The sequence below is a fragment of the Pseudorca crassidens genome, chromosome 2, assembly GCF_039906515.1.
Source record: "Pseudorca crassidens isolate mPseCra1 chromosome 2, mPseCra1.hap1, whole genome shotgun sequence".
Lineage (NCBI taxonomy): Eukaryota > Metazoa > Chordata > Mammalia > Artiodactyla > Delphinidae > Pseudorca > Pseudorca crassidens.
The window spans coordinates 137,669,431-137,693,523 of NC_090297.1; the positions used below are offsets into that span (position 1 = coordinate 137,669,431).

General features: G+C 43.7%; 1 protein-coding gene across 1 annotated transcript in view; it reads left to right on the plus strand.

The window, feature by feature from the left end:
* The first annotated feature begins 1,486 nt into the window (after nucleotides 1-1,486).
* Nucleotides 1,487-24,093, plus strand: part of LAMC2 (laminin subunit gamma 2) — a 62,028-nt gene continuing 39,421 nt past the window's right edge. Inside the window, exons 1-2 of the mRNA XM_067728866.1 lie at nucleotides 1,487-1,657; nucleotides 22,331-22,519. Coding sequence (XP_067584967.1) covers nucleotides 1,579-1,657; nucleotides 22,331-22,519 — 268 coding nt within the window. The 5' untranslated portion in view covers nucleotides 1,487-1,578. The remainder of the gene's footprint in view (nucleotides 1,658-22,330; nucleotides 22,520-24,093) is intronic.

The window sequence follows — 24,093 nt, forward strand, 5'->3', positions numbered from 1 at the left end:
TCATTTTTTATTGACGGAGATTTGTTTTTAGAGTAGGTGTTGGCCAGTTTGCAGTAACCTACCTCACTCCTATGGGTCCTTGGTGCTGTATGCAGATCCCAGGTATTCCTGAACACCTGGTTCATTCTCCATGTTCTGTACAAAGCTATCCCTAGCTATCCAGGCAGCCCAACCTGGCCTTGATTCCATGCACAGACTGAAATCTTATACCCTTGGACACTTAATCATGTACTATTTTGCATTGTTTGTTGCCTTATGTTGTTATCATGTATGGAACTATCTAGAGAACACCCATTCATTTATTTAGTCAGTGAACAATAGTTTATTGGGGGCTTTATTGGAGGTCTTTGCAGGCCTTGATGATGAAAAGTAGGGGTGATTGTTTTGGACAGATTGTGTGTGTGTGTGTATATATATATATATATATATATATATATATATATATATATATATATATATATATATATAAAATACCTCTGGCGATTTAAAAATCTCTAGCAGGAACCAAAGCTTTCTCCTTGGCAGCCACCTCTTTGAATTAGTGCCACCAGCCTCCCTAGGGAAAGGGACAATGTAGGAGACACCACTTGCAGTTTCTTACTCACCTAAGACAATGGACTTGGATGATACCCACAGCTGGACTCTACAGATATTTTCTAAAGGGCCCGTAGAGAATGGCATGAGAAATATGCTCTACGATGTAAAAAGAATATAAAATCTGGATCCTCTTTCTTATTCAATCCAACAGAACACTAATTGAGCGCCAAGTGCACACTGGATACTATACTAGTTGTTAGTGATACAGAATGGTACCTAGCCTAGTACAGACTGGTGGGAGGCCCACCAGTCAACAGATGACTTAATGAGTTACTAGGCCTGGTGATCAAGAGGTGATGGGGACCCAGGAGAGGAACTTTGGTCCAGCCAGGTGATGGTGAGGCATAGAATGAGGTGTCACCAGAGTGGATAGGCTGGGGTAGGGCTACTGTAGTTCAGAGAGAGGTCGAGCCTAGGCTGGAGGGTAAAGGGGACCCTGTTGTGACTGTTGGACTGGCCTGTTTTCCCTGATGTCTTTCAGACCAGAGCTGATCACAGCTGCGGATTTATTTCTGAATTTGCACTCCTGAGACTGGGCCTCCCAGTGTGAGGAAGGGGCAGGCTGCTAGCTACCTCCGAATTCTGCCCTGGATCACCCTGGGAGAGAAGGAGGGCTCAGGGGATCCGGCACATTCCTCCAGAAGGATCCCTGGGCTGAGGCCTCTGCACCACACCCTCGGCCCAGGTCAGGTGTGCGCCCTTCTTGCGGCGAGGGGGGAGCCTGGCAGCTGGGGTGAGCGCTTCTACAGCTCCGTGTGTGCTGTGTGTTTGCTTCCCGAGGGCTGGGTTCTCCTTATTCACAGGTGAGTCACACCCTGAAACACACGCTCTCTTCCTGTCAGGACTGAGTCAGGTAGAAGAGTCGATAAAACCACCTGATCAAGGAAAAGGAAGGCACAGAGGAGCGCAGAGCGAAAGCTCCCAGCCTCGAGGCGCAGGGCAGCACCCCTGCGGCGGCTGATTGCGCGGCCCGGCCCGGCCATGCCTGCGCTCTGGCTGAGCTGCTGCTTCTGCTTCTCGCTCCTCCTGCCTGCGGCCCGGGCCAACTCCAGGACGCCAGGTGAGTCCCTTCCAGGAGGAACGGCGCAGCCCTGGGCTGGGGACTGGCCTTTCCCTGCAGACCATGATGGCTGCACTCACCTCCGAGGAGCCCCACTTTGTGAGAATCTCTTTAGAGCTCCCTCCTCCTGCCCCATCTGGGGCTCCTCCAGAGATCTGTTTACAATAATATATATTATTTACTAATATTATATAAAGCTGTCTGATTTTAAAATAGGAAGCCAATAGGTCGTGCCAAACCAGGGTTTTCCTTGCTTTAAAATTGTTCCTTCTTGGTTGCTTTTTTGATCAAAGGGCTTCTGTTTGATCAGTAAGAGCAAAACACGTTGGTATATAAATTCTATTCCCAATGTGTGTTTTTACTGATGGGATTTTGGTGAGAATGCTTTCTGTGACTGTGAACCCCACAAAGATTGAAAAGGAATCTCTTCAGTCATCCTTCTGGTATTCCCGTTTCTTTGGGATGGAAAATGTGTTAAGAGTCTTAACAATGCTTTACTTTTGCATAACATTACTTTTTATAGTATTTTCACATAATATTCATTCAACAGGCATTTATTGGGCACCTATGTCATGGATCATTTGATCTTATCTAGGGCACCCAGTAGCTGTCACTTCATGAGAAGTTCAACTCCTATAAACAAAACTTTCTGGGCACCTAACAACGGTTTACTGTATGCATGTGTCAGCTATGACAACACATAAAGGGTGTTTTCCTTAAGTTTTACTTAGTGGTCACTTAGTTTTACCAATGATATTTGCCTGTGTAATTACCCCAAATTCTCAGGTTTATTTTTGCTTCTTGTATCCGATGGCATTTCAATAACTATCTCAATAGGTCCAAGAGCCATCTTCACACATGTGCATGTGTGAACATGAGACCAGGTTCATGGGTACATGGAATTATCTTAGATATTTCAATTATTACTTTGCAGTCTGGGTGATGCTGCCTGAATTGTATTTGAATGGCATGAATGTTTTAGCATGTGTTTGAATGCATTTGATAGTCTTTTGCTTTTTTCCTAAGATAATATTGGAATTATCTTACAACCCATCATCCTTGACTACCATTTAAAAACGACTTATGAAAATGTTCATGTGGGTTAGAATCCCTCAGAATAAATAACTTTAACCTACTGAGAAACATCCTAAAAGTAAGAACAGTCTTTGAATATTAGAATTCAGAGGAACTGCTTATGGATCAACTACTAGAATTCCTTGGTTTAAAAAAAGAAAATACGGAACTGGATTTGCACAAAGCTACATAAACAACTACTGGCACTTGATCCAGTGGTTCTTAGACTGGAACATGAGGGACCACATTATAAAATTAACAAGGGGGGCTTCCCTGGTGGCGCAGTGGTTGAGAGTCTGCCTGCTGATGCAGGGGACACGGGTTCGTGCCCCGGCCCAGGAAGATCCCACATGTCGCGGAGCGGCTGGGCCCGTGAGCCATGGCCGCTGAGCCTGCGCGTCCGGAGCCTGTGCTCCACAACGGGAGAGGCCACAGCAGTGAGACGCCCGCGTACCCCCCCCCCCAAAAAAAAAAGGTAATAAGTGAACGAGTTACATATGTTTTATATAATGAGTAACTATTGAAGCAATTTCCTTTTTTGGCTGTAGCTGAGTGTATGTGTGTGCGTTAGCGTTAGATAACAGAAACAAATATGTAGGGTGATGAATTGTTTAATAAAATAACTGTTTAATAAACTGTTTAATAAAATCAGACTCAGGAGGACAGAGTTTGGACTCTAACTTCTCAAGGATGGACAAGCTCTGAGTATTCCATCTACATCATTAAGTCAGAAGTAGTGTTTAAGCTCATTTCCAGACTTTCCCCTTCCTTAAAGACAGGCCACTTAAAAAACTAGGCTGCCTCCTCAAAGGGCTTCATTTGGGGCTCAATGAGAGTGTGAAAAATTTGTGTTAGGCTAGAGCACACATGCTTTCCCATTTATGGGATGCTGTGATGTAGTGGGAGTTGGACCGAAATTATGGTCGTTGCCACCTCCCAAAGTGACCTGCATCTGTGCACCTCTGCGAGCCTAAAGCAGTGATATTTCTTGCTGGATGTTCCCGTGCAGGTGAAAATTATGGTGTTAGATATAATCAGAGTTGGTCTCAGCTAAAGCACAGGTTTTAGAGTCAGCCTGACCTGGCTTCAAAATTCGGCTGATTCACTTACTAGTCCCTTATTCGTAACCTTTCAGGTTCCTCAGCTGCTTGGAGTCTGCTCTTTTCCTGTTAAGTGGAGGCAATAGTGCTGTGTATCCTTGCAGGTCTGTTGAAAGGATGAGATGTTACTGTAAAGTGCCTTAAAATGCCTAGAACCACGTTTCTTCAAAAGGTCTGATGCTGGGCTTCCCTGGTGGCGCAGTGGTTAAGAATCCACCTGCCAACGCAGGGGACATGGGTTCAAGCCCTGGTCTGGGAAGATCTCACATGCCACAGAGCAATTAAGCCCACGCGCCACAACTACTGAGCCCACGTGCCACAACTACTGAAGTCCGCACTCCTAGAGCCTGTGCTCCACAACAACAGAAGCCACCGCAATGAGAAGCCCGTGCACCACAATGAAGAGTAGCCCCCGCTAGCCGCAACTAGAGAAAGCCCGTGCGCAGCAACAAAGACCCAATGCAGCCAAAACTGAATAAATAAAATAAATTAATTAAAAAAAAAAGTCTGATGCCAAAGTCTGATATAGTGAACTCAGATGCTTAGAGGTCATTAAGAAAGATAGAGACTCCCCTTCAGGAGTTCACAGTTGGTGTGAATGTAGGTGTAGCTCCAATGATCTGGATCATAGTTCACTTGGGGAGGTGCGACTGGAGAAGGGAGATAGGAATGAGACTAGAAATGTAGCCAAGAATCTGGTGGTGAAGAGCCTTACGTACCAGTCTGTGCCATTAGGTTGGTACCCTGTAGGCAAAGAAGGGTTGCGGTTGCACATGTTTTGTAAGTGGGGTGGGTGTGGTCAGATTCATGTTTAAAAGATCACTTACTTAAGGGCTTAGAGGATGGAGTTGAGCTAGGAGAGGCAAACAAATGGCCATTGCAATAATCCAAATGAGAGATGATGAGGGCTTACCTCATGGTGGTGGAATAGTAAAGAGGAAACAGATCACAGAGACATTTAGAAGGTAAAATTGGAAGAATTTGGTGATCCAATGAGTGTGTGCGTGTGTTAAGGATAATAGTAAGGGAAAATTGTGAGAAATGAGGAAGAGTCCAAGATGGGTCCGAGGCTTCAGGCTTGTGTAGTTGGTTAGACAGTGATGCCGTTAAAGGAAATGAGGACTATAGAGACGATCAGATTTGGGAACGAGGCTGGGCGATGGATGAAGTGAAGGAAGTGAGTTTCTGTGGGGATCTGTTGTATTTGAGATGCAAGTGGGGATGTCCAGTGAACAGCTGGAGCTATGATTTTGAAATTTAGAAGAAATTCAAACAATATAAAGTTGGGAGCCCAAAGGAGCTCCCAAGGAGATGGAAGGACAGTGAAGGAGAACAGGAGGAACGGGCATTGAGGCTAGAGGAGAATCAAGAAAGAGGAGAGTTTTGTTAGCCCAAGGAAGAGTTTCCCCAATGTAGGAGTCATAAATGGTACTCAGAGGTAGAAATATGAATACACAAAGAGTGAGGACTAAGAGACAGTGTTGGATTCAGCCAGATAGGTTTTTCTTTTTTTTTTTTTGCGGTACGTGGGTCTCTCACTGTTGCGGAGCACAGGCTCCAGACGCGCAGGCTCAGCGGCCATGGCTCACGGGCCCAGCCGCTCCGCGGCATGCGGGATCTTCCCGGACCGGGGCACGAACCTGTGTCCCCTGCATCGGCAGGCGGACTCTCAACCACTGCGCCACCAGGGAAGCCTCACCAGGTAAGTTTTGAAGCAATTGTTCGAGAATGGTGAGCTCAGAATCGAAGATTATTTAAATCACTAATTTAGTTTCTCCCATGTCCTGATGCTAGAAAAGAAGTGCTGTGGAGAGTGGAAAGGACCCCTGGAAAGGTTTACACTCTCCTAGATTCTGTTATTAAATTGTTGAAGTGGTACAGCATCATGTGTAGGGGTGCAGGCTCTGTAGTAAGACTGCCTGGGTTCAAATCCTAGCACTGTCCTTTACCACTTAAGGGATTGAGGTAAGCTACCTCACGTGTTACTCGGTTTCCTCATCTCTGAGATGAGGGTAATAAATGATGGTGATTATTATATGTAAAGCATTTTGCACAGTGCCTAGTAAACACTCACTGTGTTCGATATTATTGTTATATAACTAACTGCTCTGCCAGTACTGAATGTCAGTATAATGCCTTTTGTGTTTTAAGTGGTAAAGTTTTGGAAGAGGCTCCTTTCATTAGTCCAGGAAAGGTGATGAGGAGCCCTTTGGCTCAGGCTGAAATGAACCCTAAGTTTTGCCCAATGAAACAAATGGAATTCCTGACAAGGAACCCAAAGCAGATTGGAATTTCAAGATTGGGTTTCATATCATTTTGCCTTTTGTCAGCCAGACCTCAGCACATATAGATTAAGCACATCTGTTACTCTCTAGAACATGCCCATGTATAAGATGACCCCGACATAAGATGATCTCTCGCTTCTCAATGGGAAGATCTCCCTCTCACACCATCAAAAAAAAAAAGAAAGGGGTTGGTTAACCTTTTTTTCTTTTGCCACACTGCACGGCACGCAGGATCTCAGTTCCCAGACCAGGGATCAAACCCATGCCCTCTGCAGTGCAAGCAGGGAATCTTAACCACTGGACCGCCAGGGAATTCCCAGTTTGGCTAACTTGAGTATGAAACATTGAGCAATATAGATGCATTGTTCGTGTGTCTCTTTCCTTTTAATTTAGTAAATTAGTTTTACAAACATATTTAAAGTCACATAATCTGTAAAATAATAACTTAGAAGTATTCATTTGTTCACTTACATTTCATGTAGTAATTATATTCAAATTCCATCTTTAATATTCCTAAAGCCACTTTAATGCAGTTTTTTCTCTACTTCAGACCAGGTGACTTGAGACACAGCTCTATGGAGTTTGCTTTTGCTGCTGTCGCTGGAAAGTACACCATTTCAGAACATGAAAAAGATTTTAAAATTATCCCGAAGCACACACTGTGATCGTCACAGCATAATCATCTTGAAAGTCTTACTTATGGCGGCTTTCAGCACCCACAACTGTGGGATGATGAACAATTATGAGAATTATGTTTGATAGCTTGGCCTCTTTCTTGCTAATAAATACCTAAAGCATTGATTGAGGTCATTTCAGGTTAACATGGCTTCCCCAAATTATACTTTATTTTTAAAGTATTATATGACGAACTGCTCTCATGTAATATGAGAGATTTTGAAAAGACTTAAATGTGGCCTTATATTCACCTTATATTCTAGTATGTATAGTAAATGGGAGTATAGAATTGGGTTGGAGTGTAAGCTGGAGATTCCTATGTAAGCTTAAATTGTGAGTGCCCTGAACTGGGGGCAGCCACTGGTTTAGCGCCACTGATCCAAGAAGCTGAGGATGAATGTTGATTTGTGATCAGTGTTTATGGGAAAGTCAGGAGCATGAAATTAAGATGTTGAGGCCATCCTGGGAATATTTTTCCCATTTAAGTTCTTAGTGGCTCAATTATATTGACATTTTTTTTTCCTAGAGAAATTTGCAAAGACAAGATTTGAACCATCTATTACAGACCAGTGTAGAAATAGGAGCTCCATAGATTCTGGAATACTCTAATTTAGTCACAAATTAGACCTAGCAGATTACTGAATCATTACTGGGCTGTGTTCTAATATAACCCCCAGGTACATGATGTAATCTTTGAATCACACCCAAAGCCAAAAGCTGAGTCTCTTCTGTGTCTCTGGGTGACTGTATGTCTGTATATGTGCCTCCCCAACTAACATGTGCTTCCTTATGTCATGAAAGGAGAAAAGACTGGTTCTTTCTCTAACATTGATCATGTGAGGACTCCTGCAGTATCAGAGGAAGGTGGAGATCAATTGGGCAAATATACACATATCCTGGACTTCTTCAGGCTTGTTGACCACTTACAGAAACCCAACTGTTTCTTTTCCAGGTTTTATTTTTAATTCACTGTGTGAATATGGATATTCATATTCTAAAAAAAAAATTAAATGGCAACCAAATAATTTCCCACACTAACTTAAACATTAGAAAAATGATGAAATCTTCAGCTGCACTTATATGGGGTGTTTCTTACAAAAAGTTTTGCATGTTTCACCACTTTCTTCTCTTATTACAACATCATGGAACTAAATGAGAATGGCCCTTAAGGGTTCTCTACAGGAGCTTCTCCTTTTATAGTTAAGGAAAATGACACTCAGAGAGACAAAGCAACTGTCCAAATTCTCATGGTTGGTTATAACAGAGCTGGGCTCCGGCATGCATGACCCTCATTTATAGACTGGAAAATTGAGGCACAGGAAAATGATTGCCTTGACCAGAGCCAGGCAGTTAATAACAGGATCAGATTTCAATTGCTAGTTTAATTTTCTTTAACAAGATATCCCCTTGGCTTGTTTCTCATTCTTTTAAAGAATTTTCATTTAAATCAATTTTCAGACCTGATGGAATCTTGATGTATTATAAGAACATCCCTTATGCTTCTAGATGGGACATCTCTTCAGACATCTCTATTTGTGTGAGTCAATAGAGTGGCCTTTCCTTTAAAACTGTCAGCGAACAGCAGGTTAGAACCAAGCACAAACTCCAGTCCCTGGGGCCCTGATAAGAGAACAGATTTCAGACTACCAAGTTTCCTCTTCTCTTTGTTCAACTCTGTTTATAGATCATCACACAGCTTGGAATTGACCAAGTGGCTCAGGACAGTTGAGGGACAGCAATAAGCCTTTCTGCTTCACCTGTCAATGTTTTGAATTTATTTATTTATTTATTTATTTATGGCTCTGTTGGGCTTTGTTGCTGTGCGCGGGCTTTCTTTAGTTGTGGCGAGCGGGGGCTACTCTTCGTTGCGGTGCACAGGCTTCTCATTGCGGTGGCTTCTCTTGTTGTGGAGCATGGACTCTAGGCACACGGGCTTCAGTAGTTGTGGCTCATGGGCTCAGTAGTTGTGGCTCGCGGGCTGTAGAGCGCAGGCTCAGTAGCTGTGGTGCACAAGTTTAGTTGCTCCGCGGCATGTGGGATCTTCCCAGACCAGAGCTCAAACCCGTGTCCCCTGCATTGTCAGGCAGATTCTTAACCACTGCGCCACCAGGGAAACCCCTGAATTTATTTAAGCATCGTTGTGTCCAGAGGTATTTTCTCTCTCTGCTGGAGACTATTGGTATATATTTTGAAGTCTTTCAGTTTCACGGCCAGAGCATTGACCGTTAAACTTCATACATATTTACTGCTCTTTCAAATCACTACCCGTTTTGCTCTTGAATAAAGGAAACTCCTAATGTTTAAAGATCATTTCTCATTTCAATAGGCTGGTCTACTTTGTGAGAGCAGTGGATCCAACAGCATCCCAAAGCTGCCGCTCTTGCCTCATCCAGGGCGTTGTACGTGGGACATGGTAGGAGGGGGTCTTCATGTGCTGAGGTCTGAGGGGACAGAACCCAGGCCACAGATGACCTAGCGTGGGAAATGACAGCAGAGCAGCAGCCCATTTGTCCGACTGGGATGCAGGACACGTTGCTCCCACTCCCTGCTGGAGGCTTCATGGTCCAAACTCTTCTTAGAATATTTGTTACTTCTCTTTATGGGTAGATGAAAATGGCTGGGCTCCTAAAGACCATTTAATTCATTCTTCTGTCTTTAAGCAATACAATTTTAATTTATTATTTTCAAATGGATTTTTTTCAGCAATGAATCTTTAAGGAAGGTCTTATAAATGCATTCCATACTTTTTCCAACATTGTAATGTACATGAATTACCACGTTCTTTTGGCAAAACTAAGAACTCTAGTGGTGCGTGGTAAGCACGCACATACCTAAATGTGTGTATCTTTGTGAAGGAATGTAGTGACAGCAAAAAATCTGTGGCTAGTCTCCTTGTACAAAAATGTCTTGTTCATAAAAGCAGTGAAAGGTTTAAAGAGGAAGAATCATTAGGTAACTTTTTTTTTAAGGAGCCAACAAAACACAAATTGAAGCAATTGAAAAACCACATTTAATGTATACTCCGAAAAGCATTTCAGTACAAATCAGAATTGCCTTTTAAACTTTTCTTTATTCAGACTCGTCATACATGATTTCTTTCCTTTTGGTCCTCATTGCTTCAGGGGCCACCTCTAGCTGTCCTGGACTCTCTAATGTCCTTTACTTCAGCTGCTTCTTAAAGGGGCATATGACACCTTTTCCTGGGCCATGTAGCAAGTGCTCAAAGAACACTATGCTCTTTGATTAACAGTCAGATGTGCTTTCTGTATTGGGATGCTTTTCTTTACAGATGATCTCATGGAGATATAGAAATTTCTACAGTAGTTTCTGTGGTCAGAAGGGTGTAGGGTTACACGCGGTGATAGAATCCTCACCGCGATCACACCCTGTAGCTGACACCAGCTGTCTTGGAGTCGAGCCCTTAAAGACGCCGGGTGTAAGAGAAGGGAGCCTCTCCTGTGTCCCTTGTGTCCTAACCTTCTCTTCCCTCTCACCTTTGCTACTCAGACAAAAATTGGCATCCCCAACCTCTCTGTTAACTGGGGCTTCTTTCCCTCTCCCCACTGTCTGCCTGGGTCCTGGTGGGGTGTTAGGGAAGACATCTCCAGGTGTGGTCTCCTGGTCTAGTCCCCACCAGGCTGAGTCATCCACAGTCCACGTGTGCCATTTCTAAGTCTAAGTTATAATAAAATGTGCTATGAACTCTTGATGAAAATAGGTGACTGCTTTTAAGCCATAGTCATTCAAAAGGAAAATGTGGTGATCTGAGTTTCATTGACTCTTGATGACTTAGAGTTGAAAAGATTTGTCCGTGTTCTAGCCTTCAAAATTCCCATGCGATTAGAACACTGACCTCTGTTGTTCCTCTCCTTAGAGCACTTCACGTCGCAGGCTAACTTGCAATGCTTGGACATTTACATGTCCAGGGAAACAAACCATCAGGCAGGATAGGGCACCAGTGGTCCTGGCTGTGCTGGCCTAAAAGACAGCTGTGAAAAATGTGAGGCAGAGAAAGGAATTCAGTTAAAAAACTCTTAGCGAGGGACGTGCCATTTCAGTTTTCTTATTCTATTTAGAAAACATATTGTGACAGACCTGAAGAATCTGAAACTGGAAGCAGTCACACATCAAACCATAAAATTCTAGATCACTTTAAATGATGAAATGTTCAGATTTTGTTTTAAATTATTTACCCAGGGGCTTCCCTGGTGGCGCAGTGGTTGAGAGTCCGCCTGCCAATGTAGGGGACACGGGTTCGTGCCCTGGTCCAGGAAGATCCCACATGCCGTGGAGCGGCTGGGCCCGTGAGCCATGGCCGCTGAGCCTGCGCATCCGGAGCCTGTGCTCCGCGGCGGGAGAGGCCACAGCAGTGAGAGGCCCGCGTACCGCAGAGAAAAAAAAAAAAATTATTTACCCAAGCTGAGAAACATATTAAGCTTTGGAAAGAAAAATGCCATGGAGGAGGTTTTAAATCTTAAAAAGTATGAGCATTTTCATCTTTTTATTATAATTTAAGAAAAATACTCATCTTGTCATACTGAGTATCTCTGATTTGGAGGTAATTTCAACAATTGCTTTTCTTCTGAAAATGAGCATCTGTCAGGTTTTTTTAGAGTATACTATTCTCACCTTTACTTTTAGTCACCATTTTCTATCTAATTATTTACATTTGGACTTCCTAATGAAGGGCCTCATTGTAGCTGACTTCCTGGAGGGGAAGTTTGCTATCTTTGAGCAGAAAAGGTTGTCAGTGTACATGAGGCCAGTTCTTTGACTCAGAGGAAGGGAATGATATCTAAATAATAATAAATTAAGATTGAATTTTTAGCATAACTTCTTTGAACAAACCAAAGGTAAGAGAATGGTTGAGGTTGGGTAGCCCCAATCCACATCTCCCCACCATGATGCTTGTCCTCTGCAGCAAGAATTTTAAGAAACAGAGGAAGTCAAGACCTAAAATGAAATATAAGTGAAATGAATGGCAGAGAGATGAGGAGGTCCCAGTGGGGAGTGTTTTGTGAAATTAGGCTGGAAAAGTAGATAGGATTAGGCCGTGAAAGTCTTTGTAGGCAATGTTAAGGAGTTCTGGTCTTTATCCTAAAAGTAAAGGAAAGGCGTCAGAGAGTTTGAAGCAGGGAGGTATTGGTAAAATTTGTATTTGGAAAGGTTTTTCTGACTACTGAGCTGAGGGAGGCAAGAGAAGTTGCGGGGGACCCGCAGGCAAGCGGTGGCTGGGGTTTGGTGTAGAGTGGCCGTAGTGGAGACAGAGTTGGGTGGACTTGAGCTATGTAGACAGTTATGTCAATAAAGTTGGGAGTTGAATAGAATAGAGGCAAGCGAGAAAGATGGAGACCCTATAAGGATAGTTCCCAGCTTTCTGACTTGAAGGGCTGACAATCACAAGTTTGGTTTTAAACCTGTTTTGTGTAAACAGCTTTTGAGACAATCAGCTGGAAATGTAAAGTGGATGGCTGGGCATCAGGGTCTAGAGTTGAGAATGAATTCTGGGCCGGGGAAGTATCTTGGTATGCCAATACCCATCGTGGTTACTGAAGCCCTTGACTTGGATGAGAGAGTTCTTCAGTGAGAGGCATGGAGGTTCAGGACCGAGCCTTGAGGAGCACCAACACTTCGAGTTGGGGCAAGGAGAGGATCCCGCAAAGACTTGGATGGCGCAGGGGGTGAGGGTCATAAGCCAGGGGGAAGTACAGTACAGGACAGCATCGTAGTATCCAAGGGAAGAGTTTCAAAAAGGAAGGAGAGAGAAAAACATTCAATGTCTCAGAAAGGGGATGCAGGGCACAAAATACCAGAAATGGAACACCTTTCCCCTAAATAAGGAAGTGAATTGAGCACTGTTTCTAAGTGGTTTCTACGTGGACTCATCCACAGGAGATTACGGGCAACTTATTATCAACTCGCTGCTGTTTCACTAAATCAGTATTAGTGCACTGAGCAGCTGACATGGCGGCAAGAACAGCAAAGCTCAACGTAACGGCAGCCAGCACACGCTGTCAGGTTCAAACATGATGATCAGATTCCTAGCTCCTGAGATAGTCCCACACAGCAGCCAAGTACACTACCTGTCAAGGCTGCCTGATCACGGCAAACTGATCTCATGGTCTCACGCCTGCCTCCTCCCCTCGCCCCTCCTCCCGCGCAGCCCTAGGCGTGCTGCCCTTTGAGATGGCAGCTCCGGGCTCACACACAGGGGACAGGCAGTCCTGGCACAGAAACAGTTCATCCGGTGAAAGCAGCAACCTGAAAGTCTCAGACAACTCCTTCTAACAAAAGTATCACATTCCTCTCACAATTCTTTCTGTTCTCATCTCACCGTGTATTTTTTGGGTACAGACATTAGTTATTTTACACCGAATGCCATATATGTAGACAATGAAAACTTTATGTATTGTGTTGAGAAAATTTCATATTGGGTCCCTAGGGTCCTGGGAGATTTCTGTAAGTTCTAGTTCTTGTTTGGCTTTTCTTAGAGTCAGACTGCCTGCTTTCCTTCCTTCTTTCCTTCCTTCCGTCCTCCCTCCCTCCCGTCCTCCCTCCCTCCCTTCTTTCCTCCTTCTGTCCGTTCTTCCATCTATCTTTCTAGCTAACCAATCCTTCCAGCCAGCCATTTATCCACCAGTTACAGTCTCAAGCCCTGTACTAGGTACCATGGGGTACAAAAGTGAGAAATGCTATAGAGGAAGTAAGTCATGTACACAAATAGTGATGACTCAGGCTCTAAAGTGATAAGTGCCAAGAGAGAGATGGGGATGAAGACCTGTGGGCATCCAGAGGGAGGCGCTCTTAAAGGGTTATCAGTAGAGACCGAACACCATCTAATTTACGTTCCTAACATCTCTCTGGCTACCGCGTGGGTTTAGGGAGGGTGTGAGCAGGGAGCGCCCAGGCAAAGAAAACAGCAAGCCTAAAGGCCCAAGGAGGGAAAGAGCTTGGTACATCCCGGGATTCGTGGGTGCGAGGGTCTATGTGTTGGAGTGCAGTGAACAAGAGCTAGAAAGAGGACAGAAGTCCAGTTGGAGAGGTCAGCAGGGCCAAACCTTCAGGGTTTTTGAGAGGAGTTTGGATTTGAAATTTTGTCGTTACTGTTAGAACACTAAAAACATTGACGTTCCATCACACGAAGGTGGAAATTAGATCAGCTTGGTGAAAAGCAGAGCTGTGCTTTTCTACATGTAGAACAATAGAAAGAGGACCTGCTTGTACACAATTGACCATATGAATGCCAGATTGTTGAAACGTTCTCGTAATTGCTTGTAATGTTTCCTCTGGGGAATTTAAAATGAGGTCTTGATGAACTGCAGCCACCGAAGCTGATCATACCAAGACCTTGCCCTGAGCACAACCCTAGGAAATATTTTCAGTTTCCTTTCATTCTCCGAAGGATACAGCTTGGAAACAGCCTTTGCCCCTGAGCTTCCTGTCCTGACCCGTTAGAGTGGTGTGTTTGAGCGAGGGTGGGAGTGTTAGGTGAGCCTGAGGCAGTCCACACACGTTGCTGCATTGTTTGTAGAGTTTCCAACTCCTGGATCTTCCTGCCGGTGGGGAGCGTGGGTGGTGGTGGGCAGATCCGCCTGTGTCTGGCTGCCCGGCAGTCTTTTCTAAGAAGCACCTTGAGGGTCAGTGATGGTATGCTATTATAGTTATTATGATAATAAATGCTTAAGTGCCAAAGAAGCAGTATACATTGGAGTCAGACACAATTACCGCCCAAGCTTTACTAGACTGAAAGAAATACATGAAAATCAGTAAAATGATTCGGTTTCTGCAGGGCTTGAGGTGAATTTGATGAATCTCACTCCTTTAGATGTGGAGATCATCCCCGCTGACAGGGCAAGGATTTAATGAAGTAGAGTGAGGGAGTGGAGAGAGGATAAGACAAAACCTTGAAGAGATGTCCCTAATTTGGAAAGAGTACCATACAAATGAATAGTCAAGTAAGAGTAGTGGGTAGGACCTGGCTCCTATGATACAGAGTTCAGTGAAACAGGGAGAAAGATCCTGCTGCTTTTAATTCCTAGACCCTGTAAGGCTTCAGGTCTATTCAGGGTCTGAGTCTGATTTGTTTCTATATTTTCTGATACAGTGATAGCTTCATGCCAGGTCCTGGACCCGTGCCTGTCCATGGTGAAGTGAGGAAAACAAGGATAACGTGATGAATATATGACAAAGCCCAGTAAATGTCAAATAAGTATATATTTAATGTCTTCTTTGACGAAATAAAACATTACAACTCCCTTTATTGAAATCTTGCTGGCTCAGGGCTATAGAAATCTTGCCGGCTCAGGGCTTCCCTGGTAGCACAGTGGTTAAGAATCCACCTGCCAATGCAGGGGACACAGGTTTGAGCCCTGGTCTGGGAAAATCCCACATGCCGTGGAGCAACTAAGCCCGTGCGCCACAACTACTGAGCCTGCACTCTAGAGCCCGCGAGTCACAACTGCTGAGGCTCGCTCACCTAGAGCCCGTGCTCCACAGCGAGAGAAGCTGCTGCAATGAGAAGCCCACACACCGCCATGAAGAGTAGCCCCGGCTCGCCGCCACTAGAGAAAGCCCGCGTGCAGCAATGAAGACCCAACACAGCCAAAAATAAAAATAAAATAAAAAAAGAAAGAAATCTCACTGGCTCACGAAGTCCCAGTGTCCAAAATGAATGAAATAAATGTACGTCTCATTGAGAACAGAAGGAAGGAGAAAAAGGAGGAAGAATCAGTTAAGCAAAATCTATCAGTGAGGTCCTTTGGAGAGAAAGGGGATTTATCCAGAGAGGGAAAGGAAAATCTGCAACAAAATGACAGGTCAATAGTTTGATACATTTGTTATAGAAATAATTCATGATAATTTATTTTTTTTTAAATCTATTGAAGTATAATTGATTTACAATGTTGTGTTAATTTCTACGGTACAGCAAAGTGACTCAGTTATATGTGTGTGTGTATATATATATATATATATATATATATATATATTTATTTATTTATTTATTTATTTATTTCCATTATGGTTTTTCACAGGCTATTTTTTTTTTACATCTTTATTGGAGTATAATTGCTTTACAGTTGAAAACATCGTGCCTGATAGACAAATAGCCAAAGATCATGAACAGACAGATATCAAAGTAGAGATAAAATAGTAAAGCAGCATATGGCGCTTTTCAACCCTCCCTTCCTACTCACTTTACCCACCTCCAGCTACCTATTTCCTTTCACTGCTTTATGTATTTCCCCTTAACAAATATTGCTATCCACATATTCTCCCTATACTAGTTGACTTGTTTATTTTCTTTTCCTCCAATTCGCATGAAAACTCCATGAAGACTGGAACATCTATTTGTTTTGTCTACCTCTAAATCCCCAGTGCCTAGAACACTGCCTGGCATATAGATGCTCAATCTTTATTTATTGGATGAATGGACCTTGACAAATGATTCCCAGCAGACCCAGGACATGTCCAAGACCTCCATCTTTATACTTCCATCACTTGCTTTTGTGTCAAGGCTCCCTGATGGAAACTAGACAACATATTTATAAAATTTACAGCTGACCCCAAATTTGGAAGAATAGCAAGTAGATTACAAAATAAACATAAAAAAAAATTCTAGACATAAAATTGAACAAGGCTAAACATAAGGGAAGGAAAGTATAATCAAAAGCATTTTTAGCATATCCTCTTGTTTGAAAGTGTATTATAGGTGTGTATTTAGGTCTGTGAATCTAAATAAATCATAATATAAGTTACCAAGAAAGGCTATTTTCTGGATTGGGGTCGTATGGAGAAAAGTGTCCCCTCAATTAACAGGGAAGAGAGTAACTGCTAAATATTGGTATTTGTATTTTTTTTAACTTTTTTTTTTTTTTTGGCTGCTGCCTCACAGCATGCAAGATCCTTAGTTCCCCCACCAGGGATCGAACCCGTGCCCCCTGCAGTGGAAGCATGGAGTCTTAACCACTGGACCGCTAATGAAGTCCCTGGTTTTTTTTTTTTTTTTCTTTTTAAAAAATTTTTTAATTTTTTGGCTGCATTGGGTCTTCGTTGCTGCACACGGGCTTTCTCTAGTTGCGGTGAGCGGGGGCTACAGTGCGCGGGCTTCTCATTGGTGGCTTCTCTTGTTGCGGAGCACGGGCTCTAGGCGCACGGGCTTCAGTAGTTGTGGCTCGCGGGCTCTAGAGCGCAGGCTCAGTAGTTGTGGCGCAGGGGATTAGTTGCTCTGCGGCATGTGGGATCTTCCCGGACCAGGGATGAAACCCATGTCCCCTGCCTTGGTAGTTGGATTCTTAACCACTGCGCCACCAGTGAAGTCTGGTATGTGTAGTTTTTTTTTTTGTTTGTTTTTTTTTTTTTTTTTTGCGGTACGCGGGCCTCTCACTGTTGTGGCCTCTCCCGTTGCGGAGCACAGGCTCCGGACGCGCAGGCTCAGTGGCCATGGCTCACGGGCCCAGCCGCTCCGCAGCATGTGGGATCCTCCCGGACCGGGGCACGAACCCGTGTCCCCTGCATCGGCAGGGGGACTCCCAACCACTGCGCCACCAGGGAAGCCCTGGTATGTGTATTTTTAAAGCATGTCCAGACATATGGGGCCACGTGGAGTCCTGAAGATGGTAGAAACACATCTAGGGGTTTCCTGAAGTTCAAGAGAACGTTCATTCATTTGTTCATTAAAAATACCTCAAATACCTACCATGGACCGGGCACTGTACCATACAGTAGGGCTTTATATTTCCTTCTCTAAAGCATGAGATGTGTTTTCAGCCTGTTAGAATAGCAGAGTCCAGTGCAAAGATTTGCCCTTGGACACAGCTTTATTTTTTAAAAATTTTAAAAATATGTTTTGGCCAACCTTTAAAAATCAGTAGATTTCATACCCAAAGCCAGACTTCTGTCTTTAAAAAACATAAGTGGAAATGCTGATTACAATAGGCATCATTCCCATGGGGCTACCATTGGCTGGGGCTGAAGTGCTGCTTCTTCCTTTAGCCCTTTTGTCAGCGTCCCCACTGCTCCCTGTTGCCTTGCTCCTGGCCTGACAGTGCCCTTTGGCAACCAACGTGTCCTGGTAGTGACTGGGCAGAAATCAGTCACAGAATAAAAAAGGCCAGGCACAAGCTGTTGGAGGTCCACTTTATGAAGCACAGTTGCGAGAATATTCTGGAATTTGAAAAATAAAGAGTTTTTTTTTCCAGCAGTGAGAATGAATAATAATTGCTCTTAGGAAAGTTAGTCTAAATTTGGGAGATGCTTTGAGAGAGGCCATGTTTCACATGCATCAAGGACAGAAAGGATTATTGCATGCCAAAGGAGCAAACTCTCTCTCCTCAGTCTCTGGGTGTGAATGTTTGGAAGATTCGACAGTGAGCCAAGTGCAGTGCAGCTAAGTGTTGAGCTCAGCGCAGCCTGGTAACTTCAGAGTCCCACAGGCAAGGCTGGAGAGAGTTTCTTCCTGGCATTTTCACATACTGCAGATACAGGCGGCCAATACATTCCCTAGGCCTGAGGCCCACAGGTCCCCTCACTCCAGCCTGCATAACCCTGGGCTTAAAGGGAAACCCATTTGAGAAGAGGAGGGTAGCTTAGCAATAGGTTTGTAGCTGAGTTCCAGAGTGGAGATGCTGGCTGAAGGCCTCCCTTACTGGAACTATACTGCATCTCCATTGAAGGCTGTGAATTTAAAAGAGGAACATCAATTCTTGCATAGTAGAGCTTTCAAGGAGAAAGGACAGAAGGAGAGGGAAACGGTTAAAAAAAAGATTATAACAAGGTTATCTATTTTTAAAATAGTGCTCTAAAAATATATCATTTCCTTATGAAATTAACTACTACCAGCAAAAATTTGTTCTGAATAAAAAAGACGCAATAGGGCTTCCCTGGTGGCGCAGTGGTTGAGAGTCCGCCTGACGGTGCAGGGGACACGGGTTCGTGCCCCGATCTGTGAGGAAAAAAAAACAAAGACACAATGAAAAGTTCGTAATTATTTTGAGATTGCTCCCAAAAGTCATCCGGGGTAGCGAGGGCATTGGCTCAGTGTGTGATCCCGCTGGGTGACCTCACAGGTATCTCTGGCTGGTGAATTTAGCTCCTAATTGTGCCTAATGAGGTACCTGGTAGCAATTTCACAGCACGTGACAGCTGTGTGGCACATCTGTTAGAAATCCAAAAAAACAAATTGGTTACACAAACATTCTTTGGGAAAGATTTCAGCTTAGAACCGGTTCTGTGAAAAAGCCCTGGTAGTTTGAATTGAATGAAAACTTCATATGCTTTGAGTTTAATGAAAATGTTAGGCTCACCCATGGAATTATAATATCTGGTCCTGTTGTAAGCTGAGCTGTTCAAACCACACTTGAACTGTAATAAATTCTGGTCATTTAAAGAAAGATAGTGAAAATTAGAGTTTGTTCCTAGGAGGGGCATCAAGAAGAAATCATGACCTGGGAAATGGTTGAAAGTCTTGGAGGTGACAGGTCTCCAGTTTAACCTGAAGAAGAAAAGACTAAAGAGGGAGATGCTCTAACTATCTTCTTCTTTTATATATATATATATATATATTTTTAACATCTTTATTGGGGTATAATTGCTTTACAATGGTGTGTTAGTTTCTGCTTTATAGCAAAGTGAATCAGTTATACATACACATATGTTCCCATATCTCTTCCCTCTTGCGTCTCCCTCCCTCCCACCCTCCCTATCCCACCCCTCCAGGCGGTTACAAAGCACCGAGCCGATCTCCCTGTGCCATGCAGCTGCTTCCCACTAGCTATCTACCTTACGTTTGTTAGTCTAACTATCTTCTGATACTCAAGGACTTGGCTGATGCAGTACCTTGTAAAACAGTGCCTGAAAGAAACATCTGATGAGTACATAAATAAATGGAGAAGAGAGTAGGTATGCCAGTGTGTGTGCCTGTGTGTGTGTGTGTGCGCGCACACACGCGCATGTGTGTGTGTTGTTTTCCAGGGAAGAACAGAACACATGGTAAAAATTACAGGAAGGGAGGCAGATTTAAAATTGCATAAAAATAATTTGTAATAACCAGTGCTGTTTAAGAAGGGATGGGACATCTTACTAGATTAGGAAGAATTCTAGAAGGGTCTGAGTAACTCTCTATGAGGGAGTTATAGAAAAAATACCTACATGCAGTGGCAAGCCAGCTCTTGGAGGCATAGGGATAACATAGAAAGGTGAGGGCATTGCAATTGGACAGACCTGGGAGCAATTACATCCTTGCCACTTAGCTGTGTAACCTTAGGTGAGACACCTACCCCCTCTAAGCATTCATTTCTTCATCTGTTGACTGGGGATAATTAAACCCATGTTAAAGTGTTACTGTGAGAATGAACTGAGCTGCTGGATGTAAAGTCCTGGCTATAGAGTGGGCTCTGGATAGATGTTCTTGACTTTGCCTAGATTAGGTGGCATCCAAAGGCGTAAGAGAGTGTTTTAGGAGCTCTTGCAAGGAAGACACTTAAGGAAGTTCATCAGATATACTTAGTCACCTTTGCCACCTTTGTGCCTTCAGAGCTGACCCAGCCTGCACAGGGCAGCTGCTCCATACATGTTGGTACATTTGCTGGCTTTTTAAAGTCAGTACTCTGGGTAAGTCATGGCCCTGGGCACTGCCAGAGACAGGCTATCACTGGGGCTGCGTGGCCAATGGAGACAGTGTGTCTGGGGGAAAGAAAGTGGGTTTTGGCATCAGACAGAGGTTCAAATCCCAACTCTCCACTGGCTCAAGTTACTTAACCTTTCCAAGCTGCATTTTTCTCATCTAAGGCAATGCCTATCTCATGTGAGTTAGGGGTGAGATAGCACAGACGAAGGACTTGATGTTCTTTTCTCAGTGGGGTCCTTTCAACAATCCAGGGAGGCACATAATGGAGACTGCATTTCTGAACGAAGAAATAAGATTCAGAGAGTTGAAGTGATTTGCCTAAGGAATTAGTAGAACTGGTATTTGATACCATTCTTTTAACCTCAAGGCTCATCACCTTTTCCAAACCATGGCTGACACATTTTTTGAGCATCTGCTGTGTGCCAGGTACAATACTAAGGATTTCCCCTGTTACCTCATTGGTGGTTTCAGTCCCACATGGAGATGTTAGTCACTCCATGAATCTCTTTGGAACGTGCACAGGGTAAACTTTCCTAGACACTTGGGGAAAGTCATTCTTAATGGGACTATGGTTCTTTTTGACACCTGGCTTTGGGAGAGACACTTATGGCAGTGAGAGGGGAGGAAATACCTGTCCAGACAGTCATATTAGCGCCTCAAGAAAAGAGAACCCTCCTACACTGTTGGTGGGAGGGTAAATTGGTGCAGCCACTATGGAAAACAGTATGGAGGTTCCTCATAAAACTAAAAATAGAATTGCCATATGAGTCAGCAATCCCACTCCTGGGAGTATATCTGGACAAAACTATAATTTGAAAAGATACATGCACCCCTATGTTCATAGCAACACTATTTACAATAGCCAAGATGTGGAAGCAACCTAAATGTCCATGGACAGATGAATGGATAAAGAAGATGCAGTACATATACACAATGGAATATTACTCCATCATGAAAAAGAATGAAATAATGTCATTTGCAGCAACATGGATGGACCTAGAGATTATCATACTAAGTGAAGTAAGTCAGACAGAGAAAGACAAATACCATATGATATCATTTATATGTGGAATCTAAAATATGACACAAATGAACATATCTACAAAACAGAAAACTACTCACAGACATAGAGAACAGACTGTGGTTGCCAAGGTGGGTGGGGAGGGATAGACTGAGTTTGGGATTAGCAGATGCAAACTATTATGTATAGAATGGATAAATAACAAGGTCCTACTGTAGAACACAGGGAACTATATTCAATATTCTGTAATAAACCAACCATAATGGAAAAGAATATGAAAAAGAATACATATATATGTATGTATAACTGAATCACTTTGCTGAACACCAGAAAATAACAGAGCATTGTAAATCAACTATACTTCAATAAAATAAATTTTAAAAAAATATTTGCTCCTCAGTCTTGATCATCCCTGGAGGGACGGATGCTAAGGGTCCTGAACAGATGACACCACCGGCTCTTCCACCGTCGTGCCGGAGCGCACAAGCTGGCAGTTCTCAGGTCTTCTCCAGCTCATAGACTTGTACTATGGGGTTGCACAGATTTTAAAAATGAATTCCTTGCAAATATTTAAATCAGGACTTTTCACGTAGAAACACATAATAAAGATTTGGGGTTTCTCTGGAGGAGTCGGTAACACCGTCTGGCAACACTGACCTCATGTTCTCTCGTGTTCTCCCAGGCAACACCTGACCAGCACTGCTTCCTTAGGTAAAGCGAGAACTCTCTCCATCATCAGGTGGCGCATTTGACCCCCTTACCTTCTGCCGTTGAGCAGTTTGAATTCATATGTAGTACCCTGGGCATCATTTGTATTCATAATAGTAAAACGCCCGGGAGGATTGCCCCCGACTTGTTTCCTGCTGACGATGTCTTTTTTTGCCCTGACCCTAGTCTGTGATTGCAGTGGGAAGTCCAGGCAATGCGTGTTTGATGAGGAACTTCACAGACTGACAGGAAATGGATTCCGCTGCCTGCACTGCAGTGACAACACGGGTGGCGTTCACTGCCAGAGGTGCAAGGAAGGATTTTACCGCCAGAGAGACAGAGACCGCTGTTTACCCTGCAATTGTAACTCCAAAGGTAGCTGGATAAAGGGGGAAAGAAAGAGGGAAGGGGGAGGGGAGAGAAAGGGGAGGGTGTGAGGGGGAGGGGAGAGAATGGGGAGGGAGGGAGGGGGAGGGGAGAGAATGGGGAGGGAGGGAGGGGGAAGGGAGAGAATGGGGAGGGAGGGAGGCAGGGAGAGAGACAGAGCAGGCCAAGAAGGAGATGTTAAATTTCTAGAACAATTGGGAAGATACTGTTCTTTTTAGCAAGTTCAATCTGAAAGGAAATATGTTTTTCTTAAGTCTGGGTTATAGGAACCAGCTGTGGTCTTTAGGGTACATTAGTTTGAATTCTAGTCCCAAGAGAGACACGCGATTACTTTCCTGGCAGATAACAGTCTGTGACCTGGGAACAAAGAAGCTTGCACTCTTCCAGTGATAGTTCTTCATATCCATAACTGTCCCTTTGACCGACCTCTCAAAAAATAAGAGATTAGAAAGATTTGTTTCTGGTGGTGTGCTGGGTGCTAGCAATATGAAGTGATACTAATAGAAGAGACAGACAAATAAATAGGCAGATTAGAGTCATTCACAGGGTTGTGAACAAGAGAAAACAGAACAACAAATAGGAAGCACCTAACAGGGTGGCTGGTTCATAGGTGAGCCTGTTTTTGTTGTTGTTGTTTGTTCTTTTTTAAATGTATCACCCACTGCTGTATTCTCAGAACTATAGGTAGTTTTTGTGTACGCAGACGCACACATCCTGCTATATTCATCGTGGGCAGACAGTAAAGACAAGTTAGTAAATGTAAACAGGGAAAGAGAGGTAAATAAGTTGGGACTTTTTAAGACTACCTTATCTGTCTTTTATCTTCCTTGGTAGTATCTGTTTCTCCTCTTTGCCAGAAAGTGTTTAATAGCATAATATGATCAATATTAGTCTACCAAAAAGGTGTAGCCTTAGTGCAGGGCTGTGACTTAGTGTAGTTCTGTGGAGCCGTTTCTTAGCAGCAGCTGAAAGAGTCTAAAAATGGGCAGATTGTGGCCTAGCCATGACTTGCTGGTAGAGTGTGTCAGGGAGCCTTATAGAAAACTGGGGTGACCCTGTGTTGATACAGACCCATATACCAGCAATCATTCCCAGATTCTTCAGACCTGCTGCTATTATGTGGTTTAAGTCAGCTTTGTGGCTTTGACTCAGCATCCAGCATCCTTTGGGTTTAGCAGTTCTCCCTCTGAATCAAAGAACGTCGTAAAGAAAAATGATTCTACTTTAATGGGCATTTAACCTCTCTGAAGACCCTGTATCCCCTTAGGTTATGCAGCTTTGTTGTGAGTCACTGGAGTTGGGTCATCCCAGCAAAATAATCAGCGAGAATGTGATGAGAAGTATAATTGGCTCAGCTGGAAAGCCTGGCCTGAAGACAAGGTTATTCGTCTCAGAATAGACAAGGAGCGTGAAGCCTAGCAAAGAGAGATGGTAATGAAGCTTTACCACGCCATCATTTCTTTTACACTGTGTAGTCCATTGCCCACCCAGCAACAGTGAGCCTGGCTCTTTCTTTTCTTTGGGGGAATAGATATCTCAGACTCAGAATGAACAGCCTAGTA